Source organism: Myxocyprinus asiaticus, chromosome 28 (assembly GCF_019703515.2).
Source record: "Myxocyprinus asiaticus isolate MX2 ecotype Aquarium Trade chromosome 28, UBuf_Myxa_2, whole genome shotgun sequence".
Lineage (NCBI taxonomy): Eukaryota > Metazoa > Chordata > Actinopteri > Cypriniformes > Catostomidae > Myxocyprinus > Myxocyprinus asiaticus.
Genome location: NC_059371.1, coordinates 7,387,854 through 7,404,456, shown reverse-complemented (window position 1 = coordinate 7,404,456; position 16,603 = coordinate 7,387,854). Strand labels below are relative to the sequence as shown.

General features: G+C 37.1%; 2 protein-coding genes across 11 annotated transcripts in view; one reads left to right on the top strand and one right to left on the bottom strand.

The window, feature by feature from the left end:
- Nucleotides 1-309: 309 nt before the first annotated feature.
- Nucleotides 310-16,603, top strand: part of LOC127418920 (uncharacterized) — a 46,703-nt gene continuing 30,409 nt past the window's right edge. For all 8 annotated transcript variants that reach the window (XM_051659848.1, XM_051659849.1, XM_051659847.1 and 5 more), the window contains exon 1: nucleotides 310-1,407. The gene's annotated coding sequence lies outside the window, so the exon portion shown is untranslated. The remainder of the gene's footprint in view (nucleotides 1,408-16,603) is intronic.
- On the bottom strand, nucleotides 1,369-9,924 carry twist3. 3 transcript variants are annotated; one of them, XR_007893569.1, is made up of 5 exons: nucleotides 4,771-5,483; nucleotides 4,611-4,646; nucleotides 4,448-4,523; nucleotides 4,263-4,343; nucleotides 1,528-4,026 (listed from the first exon to the last, which is right to left on the bottom strand). XR_007893569.1 is itself a non-coding variant. In XM_051659896.1 (5 exons), exon 1 carries the CDS (start codon nucleotides 9,640-9,642, stop codon nucleotides 9,025-9,027), a length of 618 nt encoding a protein of 205 aa, XP_051515856.1. In that variant the 5' UTR covers nucleotides 9,643-9,924; the 3' UTR covers nucleotides 1,528-4,026; nucleotides 4,263-4,343; nucleotides 4,448-4,523; nucleotides 4,611-4,646; nucleotides 8,783-9,024. The 3 variants fall into 3 exon arrangements, 2 of the variants coding, with proteins under 2 accessions (XP_051515857.1, XP_051515856.1); XM_051659896.1 differs by lacking the exon at nucleotides 4,771-5,483 and adding an exon at nucleotides 8,783-9,924; XM_051659897.1 differs by lacking the exons at nucleotides 1,528-4,026; nucleotides 4,263-4,343; nucleotides 4,448-4,523; nucleotides 4,611-4,646; nucleotides 4,771-5,483 and adding exons at nucleotides 1,369-1,514; nucleotides 8,783-9,899.

The window sequence follows — 16,603 nt, the reverse complement described above, 5'->3', positions numbered from 1 at the left end:
TCTTGAAACTAATAGATTGTCCATATGGGTCATTATCAACCTAAAAGTTGCTTCACTATGTCCTTCTGTTGTTACTAGTTTAACACAAAGTCAAAGGCTACTGCTTTAGTCTGGGCCACTATGGCAGCATGTTTGAATTTGGCCCATTTAGTTTCAAACATCTTCTAATCGCCTAATTACACTCAGTGAACAAGGCACTTCTGTGGTTAAGCGGTCCTACTTCATTCTTGCCAACCAGACACACATGAATTTAGTGAAGTTTCTACGAAGGATAAAGGCAAAGAAATCACGTTTATGTGCAGTCTGACATTTTATTCTAATGAAGTACTTAGTGGTGTCTGGATCAGTGCTTACAACAGAATATGAACACCTTTTGAACAGCCTGATCTATTATTAAGAACTTTTTGAATGACTATTTTTCCCCTGAAACTGTGATTGTGTTGAATTATTTATTCTTGAAAATAATTACAGCTTTATGATTGCTCTGACCATGTGGTCAGAAAACTTCAACTAACTTTATGCATCCGCAAACCTTTAATGGTACTTGACACATAACATTTCAACATGAACACATATATATTAATGTATAAGGGAAAGTGTATATCATGTGTCCTGAAACTGATCAATTTTATTTATTTATTTTTTTTTTTTAATCAGGGCACTAGTTCACTTCACTAGTTCATTTAAATTGTCCTGCAGTGTGACAAATACATTTTTAAATGTACAAATATTCTGTGTAGTCTCTTAATCAATATGAGATCATGAAAGCTGCATGCAGAAAAATGATAAAATAGTTATCCAAATGCTATATAAATTAGTTTTACATGGAGTATACTGTAGCATGTCACACTGCAGGACATGTTAATGTCACAAAAGTATGTCAGCTACCCTTTTGCAAGAGTTCAGCTACCCTTTTGCAAGAGTTCAGCTACCCTTGTGCAAGGGTTACACACATCATCATATCTTTCTCTTTATTCTTACAGCTTTATTCTTTAAAAAATGGGATGTATGCCATGATGAAATGGTTACACTGTCACAATAGCAGTACTGTCGGCTTATTTACAGCATAAATGACAAGCGCAACAACTCTGTAACGATCAGCTCTTAATAACAGAATATAGTTGAATAGAGTCTACATAGCATTTATTCTTCAAGCTCAGGTTTAGCTATATGTGATCCTCTAAATGCAGAGTCCTCATAACATCATAACAGTCTGATAGACTGTAAGTGCCTGACTTTGTGAGTCTATATCATAAGTCTTTTAAAGTCAGTGAAGACTGTTCTCAAATCAGCACTCTGCCACTGAATCCGAGTGATTTCCAGAGTCTGATTCAAAGTGATTTGGAATTGTCTAGATATGTTTTTTTTGGTCTCCAGAACAACCACTGGTGTCTGGTCCTCTAGAAGGTGAGTTTTTCTCTCTTTTTTGGATTTTGTTGTATAGTTCCATTTGCGGAATGAAAAGATGTTTGGCTCGTATTTGAAGCTAGATGTCCTCTGGGGTAGTGGGGATACTGTTGAAACAGACAGAAGAGGCAGAAGTGGTTAAAATGTGTCTTTAAAATCAAAATTTCTTCAAAAACACTATTCACAGTTATAGTAATTGGTGGTAATTTGTATGGATTTTACAATATATTCAGTACAGTGTAGTATAAAAGTTTGCATTCAAACCCTAATTTAAACCTGAACATCAACATAATTTATGAATTGTGACATATGTAAGACAATTGTTATGCTGTAAAATTAAGTAGGAAATATTCAATATTCTACACTATTTTAAAAATATAGAAGTCAAATTTTATGACATGTTTATTCCTTGGGGTCAGATTTCATTGTCTTTTTTATTTATTTATTTTATTTTTTGGTACTTTTTGTACTATGTACTTGTCCAGTTCAAGTACATGACATGGACATACCACATACTAAGAAATTCTGAAATTCATTTTAATTTTCACTCAAATTGTGATACTGAAAATATCAAATATTTTGTATTAATTATGGCAAATGAAAACTAAAAGTATTTCACTAGTGGTCTCAGATTTTTGGACCCCACTTTATGTACTGTAGTAGGGCTTGCAGGCATAATGTGTCTTTATTAATGTCATACAATCCAGTTGTGTACGTAAAAAGAGACAAAGAAAAGTATGAGGTAATATTAAGCATTGAAGAGGTTGTAAAAAACCTTATGACAAGCCAAAAGAGGAAGGAAGTGAATTAAGGTATAAAGAAGTAGTTAATGCTTGGATTGGTGCAATTTGATTAGTTGTTGTTTTTTGTTGTTTTTTGTTTTGTTTTTTCTTCTGCTTCTTCTTCTTCTTTATATCCTTATTTAAATTGCCCAGTCACCCTGCTGGAATTTACATGTCATCGCAGCCTAAAATGAACAAATCATTCCATGAGCACCCGCAAACACATTTAGTCATCTCTTATAAATTAAGGACAATGCTGAAGTTATACAGCATGTGGTGGATATGACTAGTCCAAATCGAACCACAACCTAAAATAAATTCTTACAAAGGGTCGTAGTTACATTGCTTTCATAAACATACATACTTTTACACATTCCAACCAAACCTGTAAGGAATTAAATTGTTTATTGTTACATGAAAATGCCCTTTTGATTGAATCAAAAAATGGTAACAATTGCATATTGGTAAAAAAAAGAAAAAAAAAAAAGAAGAAAAAAAGAAAAAAGAAAATTGCAGTTACAGTATGTAACTTACAATGGATGGGGCCATCCCTAAACAATGAAATACACCTTACTTCAAAAGTATGGCCACAAAATGTAAACATTATATGTGTTACATGATTTTAGTGTGATAAAATCTCTTACTAGCCTTATTAGCATTACCAGGTAAAGTTATATCCAATATTACAACTATGCTGCCATGACAATGAAACTCTGGTATTGGATATAACTTTTCACAGATGAGGTTAGTAAGCGATTTTCACTAAAATCATGTAAAAAAATAAAAAAATGTTTAGATCTTGTAGCTATACTTTTGAAACTATGTGTATTTTAATGTTTATGGACTAGCCCCATTCACTTCCAGTGCCTTACTATAACCGCTTTATTCAATTAAATGAGAAACGAGCCGAAATTATTATTTTTTGTTGTAATCAACATTATGCCAAAAATGCTGTTGATTGAGCTTAACTTGTATTAAAATCCCCCACCATCTCCAGGAACCTCAAAAGATAAATTTCTGTAACCTTTTACTGTATTTTTAGATAAGGCCTTCAAATTTTATAATGTCGCGCTACACTCTTAAGAAAAATGGTTCTAAATAATACCAAATAAGGGTTCTTCGGCTTTTTGGTGCTAAATAGAACCCTTTTTAAGGGTTCCATAAAGAACCTTCTTTGAAAGTGCCATTTAGAACCTCAAAAGTGCTATAAAGAACCTTTTTGATGCAATGAGGTTTTTTTCTTCCCCTCTATATATCTGCTCCTATAAAATATTATAGCCTTAATTATGGTTTTACATTAAATATAATCAAACAAACAAACAAACAAACACATTAATAAAAGCAAGGCATGTGTGTCAAAAAGGACTTTTATTTTCTATTTAAATGAAAAATTGTAGATAAAATAACAATGCTTTTACAGCAATCATTGGTTAAATACACTAATTATTGTGATTAAATAATCCAAACTGCATAAATCATTAATAAATACATCAACAAATACACAATGTGACAGAGTTAATAAATGCATATGCAAATGAAATAGCAAACCCATATATTGCTCCACACATTAAGACTGGGATAGAAACGTGTACATTCTTTTATCTTTTATATAGATAGTGTTTTTCTTCCATACTGACAACCAATCGTTCAAGGAAGAACAACGTCCTATTAAAACACAAAATAGATGTAATGAAGGCTAAACTAAACTGAAGTCTTCACTAGAATATCTGCACAATCCTCTATGATGTCTTCACCATCCATCACTGTGTATTTTAGTGTATTTGAGTGGCAGCCCCTCTCTGCAGGTAATGAGGTTTTGGGGTCCAACATCATCTGTCTGAATAGAAATACACAATTAGGTTCAGAGTCAGTGTTTCAGTATATGTGGACAATGTAAGTGAGCCTTTCACAATGTGAAAAATTTAAATAAGGTATGATAGTTTAATTTTATTTTATTTATTTATTTGTTCTGTGACTGGGAAAAATGTTTATGCATGCATGCCTAAACCCAAGTAAATAACTGAAACATTCCAAAATTCTATATGGATCACAAATTCAGTCTTTATCACTCACGTGCTTAGTGGAGAAGTGGAGAGAAGTATCCTCACAGAACACAGCTGGAAGACAGAGTGTAGCTGCTTTTTAACTGTAAACCTATGACACAAAGTAATTACATTGTATTAATTAATTACAGTTTATAGATTATTGGCAAAAATATATATGAAAAAGAAAGAGGGATAGAAGTTCTTAAAACTCACATAATCTGATAGCTTTAGGCAGGCATATGCTGTTATCATAGCAGACAATGTATCATACCCCGGGTGGGTTGGATACCTGAAATCACAATAAAAATCCAAAATTATCCCCTTTTTTAGAACATTATGTCAGTATTTTATAGAAAATGACAAAATGACAGCTCACCTCTTGAGTTGGTCACTTGCATTTTCTGGAAGAGATCTACAAAATAAAAAAAAGACAATCTTAAGGCTAGGAAACCACCAGTTACAGAAAGTTTTACTTAGTAAAGATTAAAATTTAAAGCGCTTAATATGGACTTGCTCAACACTTTGCAAAAACTTACCCTTGTGCTGTCTTTATCAAGCAGTGACAAAATTGTCTGTTGTCTGAAAACAGGCATAGTTTCATTCATTCTGTGATTATTATTCAGAGGTTATAAGCACTAAAGTTGGTCTATCAGTCTCATGCCCTCCAGGGAGAGAAAACAGATGTCATGATCTCTAGGTTGTATGATCATGAATTCCCTTCAAGGTTATTAAATATAACTAGGTGCAGGTTTTTATTTGGACTATGTAGGGCTACATTTCTAAATCTAAAGGTTAATAAGCTCTGAGTAAAATAACTTATAATTATTGAATGCGTAGAGGACAATGTTGCAACGAGAAAAATTATTTTGCGCAATTAGTCATGCAAATGCTTAAAATAGTAACAGCTTGTGTAAAGTTCTGCAATACAGTTTTACTGTATATTCTTCTAGGGACGTGAATGAGCTGAGAAAATGCGACCTCCCTAACACAAGCAGTTACAGCCATAGCGGTAACAAAAGTGGTTTAAATCATGGTTTCAAATTTGGCCAACCTCTTAAAAAAAAAAATTGGCACCCAAACAACTCATTTACGATAAACTGTAAATTTAAATTCGCCACGGTTTCACTTTCAAAAACTGCGAGTGAAGCGAACAAAAAATAAGCAAATGCTCACTCCCATTTAACTGAGCTAATGGGATTTTTTTGTCCCTGAAAACTTTCCTGCTAAAACTATTAATGGTTAAAGTGATTCAGCGACATATATAAAAATAAAAAAAAAACAAACAAAAAAACAAATATATATATATATATATATATATATATATATATATATATATATATATATATATATATATATATATATATCAAGTTTACCTGTGGTTATACAGTCTGTGTAGCTGTCGGTTGAGCTGCCAGGACGTGGTGGCTTTGAAAGAATTTATTGAACGTTTGCTGAACGCAAAGAACCATTTTGGCACAAAGGGGTTCTTCAGGAAGATATGGTCCTAAGTAGAACTATTAAGATCAGTAAAGAACCTTTGAAGAACCATTTTTTTTTAGAGAGAGTACATTTAAATTCAGAATGTAGTAACCTACTTTAGCAGGCAAAAACTACATGAAACAAGATGAGCTAAAAGTGAAGCAGGTCCACACAGGATCTGCACCCACAGAACTCTGCAGAAAATTCATATTCCAAAAATTGCCAACTTTCTAGCACCGATGGAAGTTGACCACATCCCCAGGCCTTTGCATGTTAATTTATAACTACCACATTGCACAGAATTCTGCAGATTTTTGCTCAAAATCAGTATTCAAAAATGCAAAAAATGTCTGCAGATTCTGACTGGGTCTGTCACATGCCACTGCAATATTTAATTGTTTAAGTGAGTTTTACCATCCTAAAATTACATAGCCAGACAAAATATTTGCTAAGTACTCTTACAATGCCCCAAATTCTAGCATTGGGTGCCTCAAATGTGTATGAAGTGACATATCTTTACTATACATCACTATGTAAATGTTCATCTTATGCCCCTCATGTTAACATCAAACTGATATATATTGCAGTTTTATCTGAACACTACCAATTAGTGTGTGTATTTGTGTTGTAAAGTGTGTATTTCTTTTATACACACACATGCTGATAGACACACACCTCTGTAAGACCCCACAACTGTTTCCAATCATTAGGTTCCTGCATGTCTAGGTCTGGTCGCCTCTGATTGCACGACACTGGATACGAGATCCCGTGAAGGGTGGAGGGAGGGCGATTTACACCCATGGGCTAAAGGAGAGTCCTCTCCACCTTTCCTTTCTTCCTGTTCACTCACTTTTCTTTTCCATTACAATTTTTCTTTATTTGCTGTTATCTATAATAGCACATATGGCCCCACACATATGGCCTCACAGTGTCTCTGTGTATTTTCCAAGATGCAATTGCAGACAGAGTGACAAATAAAGTAGCGTTAAAATTTGTTCCTTTTGGTATCAATTGCATTGTTATTACATATGTACTAAAGTATAATAACAGCAACACATCGATTTTACTGAAAAAAGAAAGATATACATATGATTATCCAGGACAACATTAAATGTCCAGAAAATAATAGAACTTGATATAAAATGGCTTGCAGTGCTTGTTTGAAAAGATACGAGGTGTACTTCAAGCATATTTAGTGATTAAGGCAATACATGCTAAGAAACCAAAAAGAAGCAGCCAGCAGGCCAGTGCATAATAGCAAACTTACACAGGCATCAGAGGAGTCTCTATAAAAGCCATGTTTTTTTTAGGTACACCTGACAGGTAAGTGTTTAGGATAACCACACGACAAGAACAAATTAGTTTGAGTCCATTTTCAGGCTGTACAGTTTTATTTTTTTGCCATAATGCTTTGCGTGGAGACTGAAAGTGTAACTGAAATAGGACATCTGAATAGGAGATGCTGTATTCACAAAAAGGGCTTAGATCTCAAAAATCATCTTGAAATATTATGAGATTATTACTGTTTATTTGTTAAAATTTGCAAATTTATTGTATTATTAACCCTATTTGTATTGTATTATTAACATACCCTAACTTCGATCATCTGTATCATTGCTGCATATTTTTACCTTATTTTAATACCATTTGGCAGTTATACTGTTAGGAGAGTTATGAATGACTAACCATTACTATCAATATTTGGGGTCATCTGAAAATATGGTTGCATGGGTTCAATAAATGATTTTGTGGAAAATAAAATACAATACAGTTCACATCCCAAAATTTTTTTTGTATGTGTTCTAACTCACTTTTGTCCTGATTCATGGAGCTTTTGGAAGATAAATATTTCAACATTAACTTAAAAACCCAGTGTAGTAAAATTGCAATGTTTGCAATTAAACATTACCTAATTTTTGTTATTAAAAATTGTACAAAAAAAAAATAATAATAATAATAAAAAAAAAAAAACAGTACCTGACATTCTGAACTGTATCACAACAATAGTTTTGGTGGGTAAAAATAGTATATTGAATGTCACAGCGTGTTAAATTCACACATTAGTCCCCACAAAACTCAAAATCAGGATTTTCCATTAGACTGCCATTTTCTTCTGAAGTTACATAAAATTCCCCCCAAAACATAATATGCTTAAAAAAATCAAGATTTTAATCACCAGTGTCTTCCTAAAACACAATAAAGGAGTAAAAAATCTCTATGCTTACCCACTTGCAATGTTTGCATATCGTTAACCAGATTTTGAATGACTATTAAACGGTTAGATAACTCTAGCATGATGTTTCGAAAAGTATCATGCATCCTTGAACAAACATATGTTCATATGTGTGCAGTTTAACTTTCATTATTCTATTGCATTTTATGTATAAATTCGATTTTGAAAAAAGTAAACTGAGAGAGTTAGAAACCAATGCCATAAGTTCATAGGGCGAAAGTTATTCTAACTTGTTGAAGGCCTAGCCACAAAAACAGATTCTGTTCTGTTCCAATGCTGTCCAAGCCACAAAAAGGACCAGGCCCAGTTGCAAGAAACCCCTAAAGTAAAAAAAAAAAAAAAAACCTTAGTTATAATAGTACGGCTATTGTCACTGAGGGTTTTCATATCTTAAGGGGTTTCTTGCAATGGCAGCAGAGCTATCCTGATCCATGCCATTTAATACTGGGTACAGTTCAGTATTTGTTAGTCTATTTTCTATTTCCTTTGCATGACATTTGATTAATATATTAACTAAGATTTACAAAAGAATTCATATTGTCAACAACAATATAACTGTTTAGATTGTGATTATTCGTTCGCACAATTCCACATGAACCATTATTGTTAAATTTAGCCCAATAAACTTACCAAGCACTGTTCATTGTGATATATGTAATAACACAAACGCAACAAAACAGTAATCCATAAGTAACATTTCTCATTTAGAGAAGTGTGAACTTGCAGATCATAAACTAGGAAGTCAACCATCAAAATTGTTACCATGTGGTCACGTCAGCTGTCATCTTTCATTACTGTTCAGACACTTTAATTTATACACTTGAGGTCTGACATACCTGTAGAGGGTTGTGCTGAGAAAAAGAGAAAATATCAGTGTTGGAAGGGCAGAGATCAGCTTTAAGCAGGGTCAGGTCATGGCAGCAAGGGTCAAAGAGCTGTTGAAATTAGGCTGTGGCTAGTAGAGAGGCAGCGATAGACTTTAAAATTCAGAGTCAGTTTCTCTCTGGAAGAATGCAGGTTCAGAGTTCAGAGGCTGGTCGGAGGGTTGGTAGGTATAGGGTTAGGAACTGGTAGACATCTAGTGGGTAGCGGACATGGACCAAGCGCCTTCCATCCTCCATACGGAGAAGGCGTAGCTCAGCCTCTCGTGGGCCAGGTAGTTACAGCTGGCCAGCTTGGCGTCCATCTCATCGCTTTGAAGCACCTGGTAGAGGAAGTCGATGTATCGTGAAGCCAGTTTTAGGATCTGGATCTTGCTTAATTTGTCCGAGGGCAAAGTGGGAATTATCTTCCGCAGCGAGGCGAAAGCGTCATTTAGGGACTGTGTGCGCTGGCGTTCTCGGACGTTGGCGATAACTCGTTGCGTATGCAGGTCTTCGAAAGGTTGACCGGGTAGAGGTGACACTGCACTCGCAGTGGGCACTAACGAAGAGGATGATGTTGATGAAGAAGATGGAGAGCTTCTCTTGGGTCGCTTGGGGCCACAGGGAGCGAGTGTGGACGGGCCCTCAGGAGAAGGTTTATCCTCATGTGGTAGTGGCCCTCCAGGCTCTTTTTTGGGACCTGTTATCCGCTTTCGAGCACCCGTTGGTGGTGCAACAACGACAGGGCACTTGTTGGGCCAACGTTCTTGCTCCTCTTCACAGGGTAGGACTCCACCCTCGGGAAAATCACCACAAGACTGTTCCTCTCGCATGGCAGTCAGTCGTCCTTCACTTGTCAATCCCGTACTTCGGCAGTTGACCTTGATGTTTGTGACACCTTTCTTTGGCTTTGACTGAGAACAATTTTACAGGCTAACAAAAACAAATCAAGAAAAAAATGAGAATTTAAAGTGACTTTTTCGAACTCAAGAAGGTGATTTATCCGTTCATCTGGGTCCATAAACTTCCTGTTTCGGAGTCTTCCTTTGTCTCTGAAGTATGTCTAGGTCAGCTGTGCTCTTGAAATCTCAAATCACTATATGTCTGTCAAGGACTTTTATAAAGGCCAGTGCCTTAGTCTTCCAAAGCCCTACCTACTTTGATCAGTGATTGGCTGGGGGCATGGCACTAGGGGTGGAGCTTGTCAAAGGAAGCAGGAAGGCGATATAAGTTGCGATTGGGGGAAAGAGCCATTGGGTGGGGGCTTGATTTAAGGTAGGGGCGAAGACTCCACGTAGAGTTTTCTTGAAAATGTCTGAAGCATATTGATTCCAGATTTCCCCCAAACAAGCTTTGGTCCACACACATCCCCTACACCACCCTAACACCCAACACCACCTCTTTTTCCCCCAATGCAGACAATAGGAAGGAGCTGAGAGGTTGAAGTCTTAGGCAGACTTGCTGTTTTGCAATGTTTCGCTGTTGACTTTATGGCATAGCAAGAGATTCCTAGGGTGAACAAAACTACATTTCGGACATGCATGTTGTGAATATATTACACTGAATTTAAGTAAACAAATAAACAAATTCCTCTGCCATGAAATTTGAGTGTAGGTGCATTTACTTTTTTAGCAGTGTCCACACTGATAAAATGTAAATATCAGGTTATATGGTTCATTTGAATTTAGCTGACTGTGTATTTATTTCTGAATGAGAACTGCTGGATAGTATTAGTATTTTTGATTGCCTTTGGTGGTACGGGTGTGTGTGTATGTTCATAGGTTTATGTGAAAAGCTGGAAACTTATGCACAGAATGACTCTCGTACATTTTGTTATACATTTTGCCGCAAAATATATGTTCAAATTTTTTAAGTGGTCAAAACATGATATAAAAACACAAAATTCAAGCTCTCAGGCGTTCAAAACAGTGTGTTTCTAGATATAGCGATTACTAGAGGAATTAATTTTTTCCATTCCTAGAGTGTTTGGACCATTGGTCTAGGCTCATCTTGACATATAGTTTTAAAGAATAAAATGAATTTAGCATGTGTTAAATTAGCAAAGTTCTACTAAAACTCATACATATTAAAATATGTGGGTAGGCACTGATATGTACAATATGGACAGCTAAAATGCAACCCATATCAGTTGAACACTATGTTTAATATAATTACATCACCTGAACTTGCAAGTGAATTAACTTAGTTAATTAGTTAATAATCAGCAAAATCGGCAAACCCCAACATCTGCTGAGTTCCTCTCTGGCTGATTGTTTATACCTCTGCTTTTGTGCAAAACAACTAATATACCAGATATGAATGGATAAATTTTGAATCAGACAATGTAAATAATCATCACATTTATTCTCATTAATTCTGTTAATTTGGTAGATAGTAAAATCTGCAAAACTCCCCACAGGTCACATACTGTAACCTGTTCCACTGTGCTCTATTTTGTCACATAGAGTTACACAGTGGAGCCACTTCTACTGGCATTTTTGCTTGTTTAGTTTAGCACCATGGTGGTCCCTGTCAAAACCTGGCAAATCTGCAAATCTGATCACATGTTCCTCCCATACCACGCACCTGTGTCTGATCAAGATATTTATACACCACAACGTCACTGAAGCTCTCTGACAGGAAATAAACAGCCCAGAAGTACTGGAACTATGGAGAAACTGTACGATGTCTGACATAAACAACAGTTCACTGGAAGCAATTTGGATGGGAGGGGATAAGACTTGGGTCAGCGATAGTCATAAGGGATCTCCTGGTGAAAGTGGTATTGGGGTACACAAGCCTCTTACATCCATGGAAAGCTCTGAGGGTAAATATTTCCACCAGGGCAGATGAGGGATTGTTATCATGTGTGCAAACATGAGCTAATATGTTTGGAAAGGTATATACAGAGTAAATATAGAAGCATTATCTTGAAATTAGGAATCTATTTTAGTCACAAAGATATGAATGTAATATACAGTAGGATTCCAAAGTCTATGAACACATTGGAAATCTGGGACTTTTTTTAATTTTAAGCTCCACATAAAGTAAGTTTTAACATTAAGAATAATTTAAAACAAGAAAAGTTATGCTAAAATAAAATGAAGAAGAAATATTTAAGATCACCCAAAAATGAAAATTCTCTCATCATTTACTCACCCTCATGCCATCCAAGATGTGTATGACTTTCTCTCTTCTGCTGAACACAAATTATTATTTTTTATTTTTTTGTAGAGTATTTAGGCTCTGTAGGTTCATACAATGCAAGTGAATGGTGAGCAAAATTCTAAAGCTCCAAAATCCACATAAGGGCAACATAAAAGTACTCCAGACGGTGGTTAAATCCATATCTTCAGAAGCGATATGCTAGTCGTGGGCGATATGATAGTCATGTGTTTTTGCAGAGGAGTTTAGGTAACTAGGACTCGGTAAGTTGGGACAGCACTCGGAGTTGCACCATAATTTTGACATCAACCTGACAATTCACAACACAAGTTAATCAAAACATTATAGTAATGAATTTAACACAAAGAGGACACAATTTCTCCTTTTAATTCCCCTATAATAATCTATTTTTGATGCATTGTGACATAAATAATCATGAAATTTATGTTTTTGAAGTGTATTTATTAGGCATTTATAACATGTAAGTTAAAATGCTCACTATTTGGCAAGTATTGCGGTCACTCTTTTTATTCATATTGTTATAACTGCATATAAATGATTTATAATGCATTTGTAAATGACTTATTAACAACCCCCTTTATAAACCCTTTACAAAGAACAATAAGAACATTGATGTAAAGTGTTACCCAAACCATGTGCCTTTACCTTAATGCATTCCTTTTTGCAATCTTTCATGTGCATAAATGCAGGCTAACGTTCAATTATGAATGCACACGCATAATGCATCAACAGTTGCACATATCTTTACCTGAACAAATCAGTCTGCAAACAAGAACCAGAAACTTGAAACTTAGTGTTATAAAAGTAGAGACAGTTGAATATACGATTGTGAAACAGAAATTTCAAGGCAGGTATGGTTTTCCGAGACCTCTCACCTTGCGTGCTACCACGTTGTTTCCTCAGTAACGTGGAGGAATTTCTGACAGGGAAAAAACAAAAGGCCTGCTTGCAGAAAAGGAGAAAAAAAGACAAATGAAGGGCAGAGAAAAAAGCAAAGAGGAAAAAAGCAAAGCACTGGTCAAACAGAACCATATGGGAGAGTGTGGGGCAGGCTTTGATCTTGGCTCACCGCCTGATTGATGCTGCGCATTTCATTTCCTCGTCAAGGCCATGACATAATGTTTCACTAACACTTGAGCCCCCTCGTACTCCTCCGCCAGCGCTCTTCTTTTTCCTTCACTTTTTGCATCTCAACTCAAATTCACCCCCAGCCACCTCATTTCAGAGCTTTCAGGGATGTCAATGAACAAAGACAAAAATGTTTGTCGCTAAACAACACGTCTATCAACATGCACTAAAAAATCATGGGCTTAGAAATAAACATCAAACAAGCTTTAATGTGACAGAAGAAACAATTGAATGTGGTCAGTAAATGAACAGCTGAACTGAATGAATCTTTCCATATCTGAAGGTGGACATCTGCAGGCCTTGTTTGATATGGTGGCGATGACCTCACTGTTGCTAACATGTGGAAAAAGTTGTGTCACAGAAGAGAGGCCATTGCAGTCTGTATTTGCTAGTGTGTTTGTTGCTAATACAATGACAATGCAGCCATAACAAAAAGTCCTTGTTAACTTTCTACAAATTAGTGCTAGGATTAGAACACAGCGGGATCAAGAAAAGTTCCAGCACATTCAAAAATACGTATAAGAAATGGCTGCGAATTTGAAATTAAAGATAAAGTGTGTAATTTAGCAGCACATAACCAGCCTGATCACATGAAAATTACCTGACTGTGGTGACACTTGCAAAATGACATTACGTGGCTCCTTATCCACATTTTCCTATGTCCCGTGATGCTTAGTGAGAAATGTGGCCATTACTTCTGTTATCAAGTAAACACTGTTGTTGTTGCGGTGTACGTCCATTCATTCTTTCATTGCGGTGTTGGGATTTCGAGGGGAGAGTCTCTGATTTCATGAAGACAAACATCAATCACTATGTCAGTGTGTTGTTGAACGATAATAAACTGCAAAAAAGTAATAAAGACAAATAATGCACCAACAAATCCAGTGCGCTGTTTCTCCCAGATGCAGTTGAAATTTAGTCTAATTAGAAATGCAACATTTAGAGCAAAATTATCAGTTGTTTTAGCATAGCACCTCTGTTAGTTCAGCTTCAGATGTGTGTGCTTGTCATCTCACCCTGCATGTTGAAATCAGACAGACACACTGAGGAAGAGCTGTGAAATTCTCGTGCTAGGGTATATAATCGCTTTTCAAGTTTGGTTGTTTCCTTTTAAATCCACACGTAAGTTTAAACTTTTGTTCAGTGGGTGATTGATAGGTGAGAGTTGGTGCTACAATGTCGTCCATGACGCATCAGGATGGCGTATAAACCTCAAATGCGATGTGGCCATCTGCATTGTCAACTACCTCTGAATGTGTTTTTTGTGATTCAATCACAAATCATTTTGCACCCCGTTTACACCTATATTTAGTGCTGACCATTTGCAATGGGATCATCTGAAGCGCATCTTAATACTTGTAAACAGGGTCTAAAATGACTGCAGCCAGAACTAGCAAATGCTATAGAATGACTTACCCGGCGGAAGTCGCACCCACGTTAGTTTCTCCTGTAAGATCCCCAGGAAAAAGTTGGATACGTATCACAGCAATTCCTAGGTGAAATGTCCACAGTGTGGTGCTAAAATCAAGTTAAATGATCTCTCAAACAGATGAGGTTTTTAAAACCGGCCTGCCTAATTTAAACATCTCGGTTACGAATGTAACCTTGGTTCCCTGAGAGAGAGCAAGACGTTGCGTAATGAAGCAATTGGGATTACGTCAGTGAGTCACGTGGTCTGAAGCCTGTATACAATCACGTGAATTCATTGGCTGATAGGGCTTAAGCGACAGCCTTAGGGAGCCGTGTCATGGAACCCATAAAGATGGCTGCTTTGGCGCCATTTCACCAGATTTTCTGCAACAGGCATGAGCCTATGTAGCAACTAGAGAGTATGGCCAGTTACGCAACATCTCGTTCCCTCTTAGGGAACCAAGGTTACGTTCATAACCGAGACGTTCTCTTCAAGGAAACCTCAACATTGTGTAATGATGCAATTGGGACGAGTACCATCACTCCATGCAAACAGTAGCTGCCAACTCTCTAAGCCGTGTGGCAAGCTAACAGCAGTGCACAAGTGAGCTAAAGAAATAGTAATCTCAAAAATTTACTCCTGATCCAACAGAGATTACTTGGAACACAAGAGACAAACTCTCATCCAAGTTATAAAATCTAACAAAAGTATGCGGAGAGGACCATCCTGCCACCATACAAATGTCTTCCAAGGATGCACCTCTTGCCAATGCCCATGAAGATGCCATGCTCCTTGTAGAATGGGCTCAAATACCCAGAGGCAAAGGCAAAACAAGCACCTCGTAAGCACTTGAGACTGCATCCACAATGCAATGAGACAGTCTCTGCATGGACACCGAAACACCCCTGTTGCCGCCAATAAAGCATACAAACAACTTCTCTGACTTACGCCATTGGCTAGTACGGTTAGCATAAACAGAGCCCGCACTGGGCATAATGCACTGTGCATAACATATGTAGCCTTTTATGCTCTACTGACTCAAACGCCGGAGGAGAAAAGGACTGCAAATTAACAATCTGCAAGCAGAAGGATGTAGAGATGACTTTAGGCAAACAGCCCAAATGAGGTCTCACTATGACCTTAGATAACCCTGGTGCAAATTCCATACACAAAGGATTGATAGACAGGGCACCAACCCTCTTAACGATGCCAATGCTAATAACAGGACCATTTTAAGAGTCAGAAACTCATCAGATACTGATGTTAAAGGCTCGAACAGAGCAGCCGAGAGCAACTCTAACACCACAGATAAATCCCATAAATGGACACGGACGGGACAAAAAGGTATAAGGCCACGCGCTCCATGCTCCATGCATAAAACGAGAGACAAGAGAAAGTCTTCCGACAGAAATTCCATTCACCAGCACATGTTCAGCCGCTATAGCAGCCATGTACACTTTAAGCATTGCTGGGATAACCCCAGCCCCAAAATGCTCTTGCAAAATATCCAACACTGAACCAAACGAAAAATGGCGAAATATGCCATTTATATGTATATAACCTACTTGTTGATGGAGCTCTAGCATTTAAGATGGTATCAACCACCATGGGGATAAATCATCATTCAAAAGGGGGACTCACTGAGGGGCCAAACACACAATTTCCATAACTTGGGCCGAGGGTGCCAAATGCTGCCCGCACCTGACACAACATGTCCATTCTGACTGGAATCTCCCTAGGAATTCTCTCCAGGAGAGAGACCAGAGTCGATAACCATACTTGAGATGGCTGATATGGCGCCACTAACAGAAGCTGAACACGATCCTCCCGGACCCTCTGCAGAACCGAGTGCAGTAGATTGATCATTGGAAACACGTAAAGTCGCGCAGTCAGCCACTGATTCACCAGCGCATCGATGCCCAGCAGTGTCGGGGGTGAGAGAGAAAACCAGAGGGGACAGTGTGACGTCTCTCTTGATGCAAACAGGCCCACTTCCACACTGCCTAACCTCATCCAGATTTATTCCATAATCTGCAGGTGTCTTGTCCATTCTCCAGGCACCAGAACCT

Excerpts from the sequence above, each read along its gene's own strand:
- twist3 (XM_051659896.1), bottom strand. The coding sequence starts at position 9,642 with ATGCGAGAGGAACAGTCTTGTGGTGATTTTCCCGAGGGTGGAGTCCTA.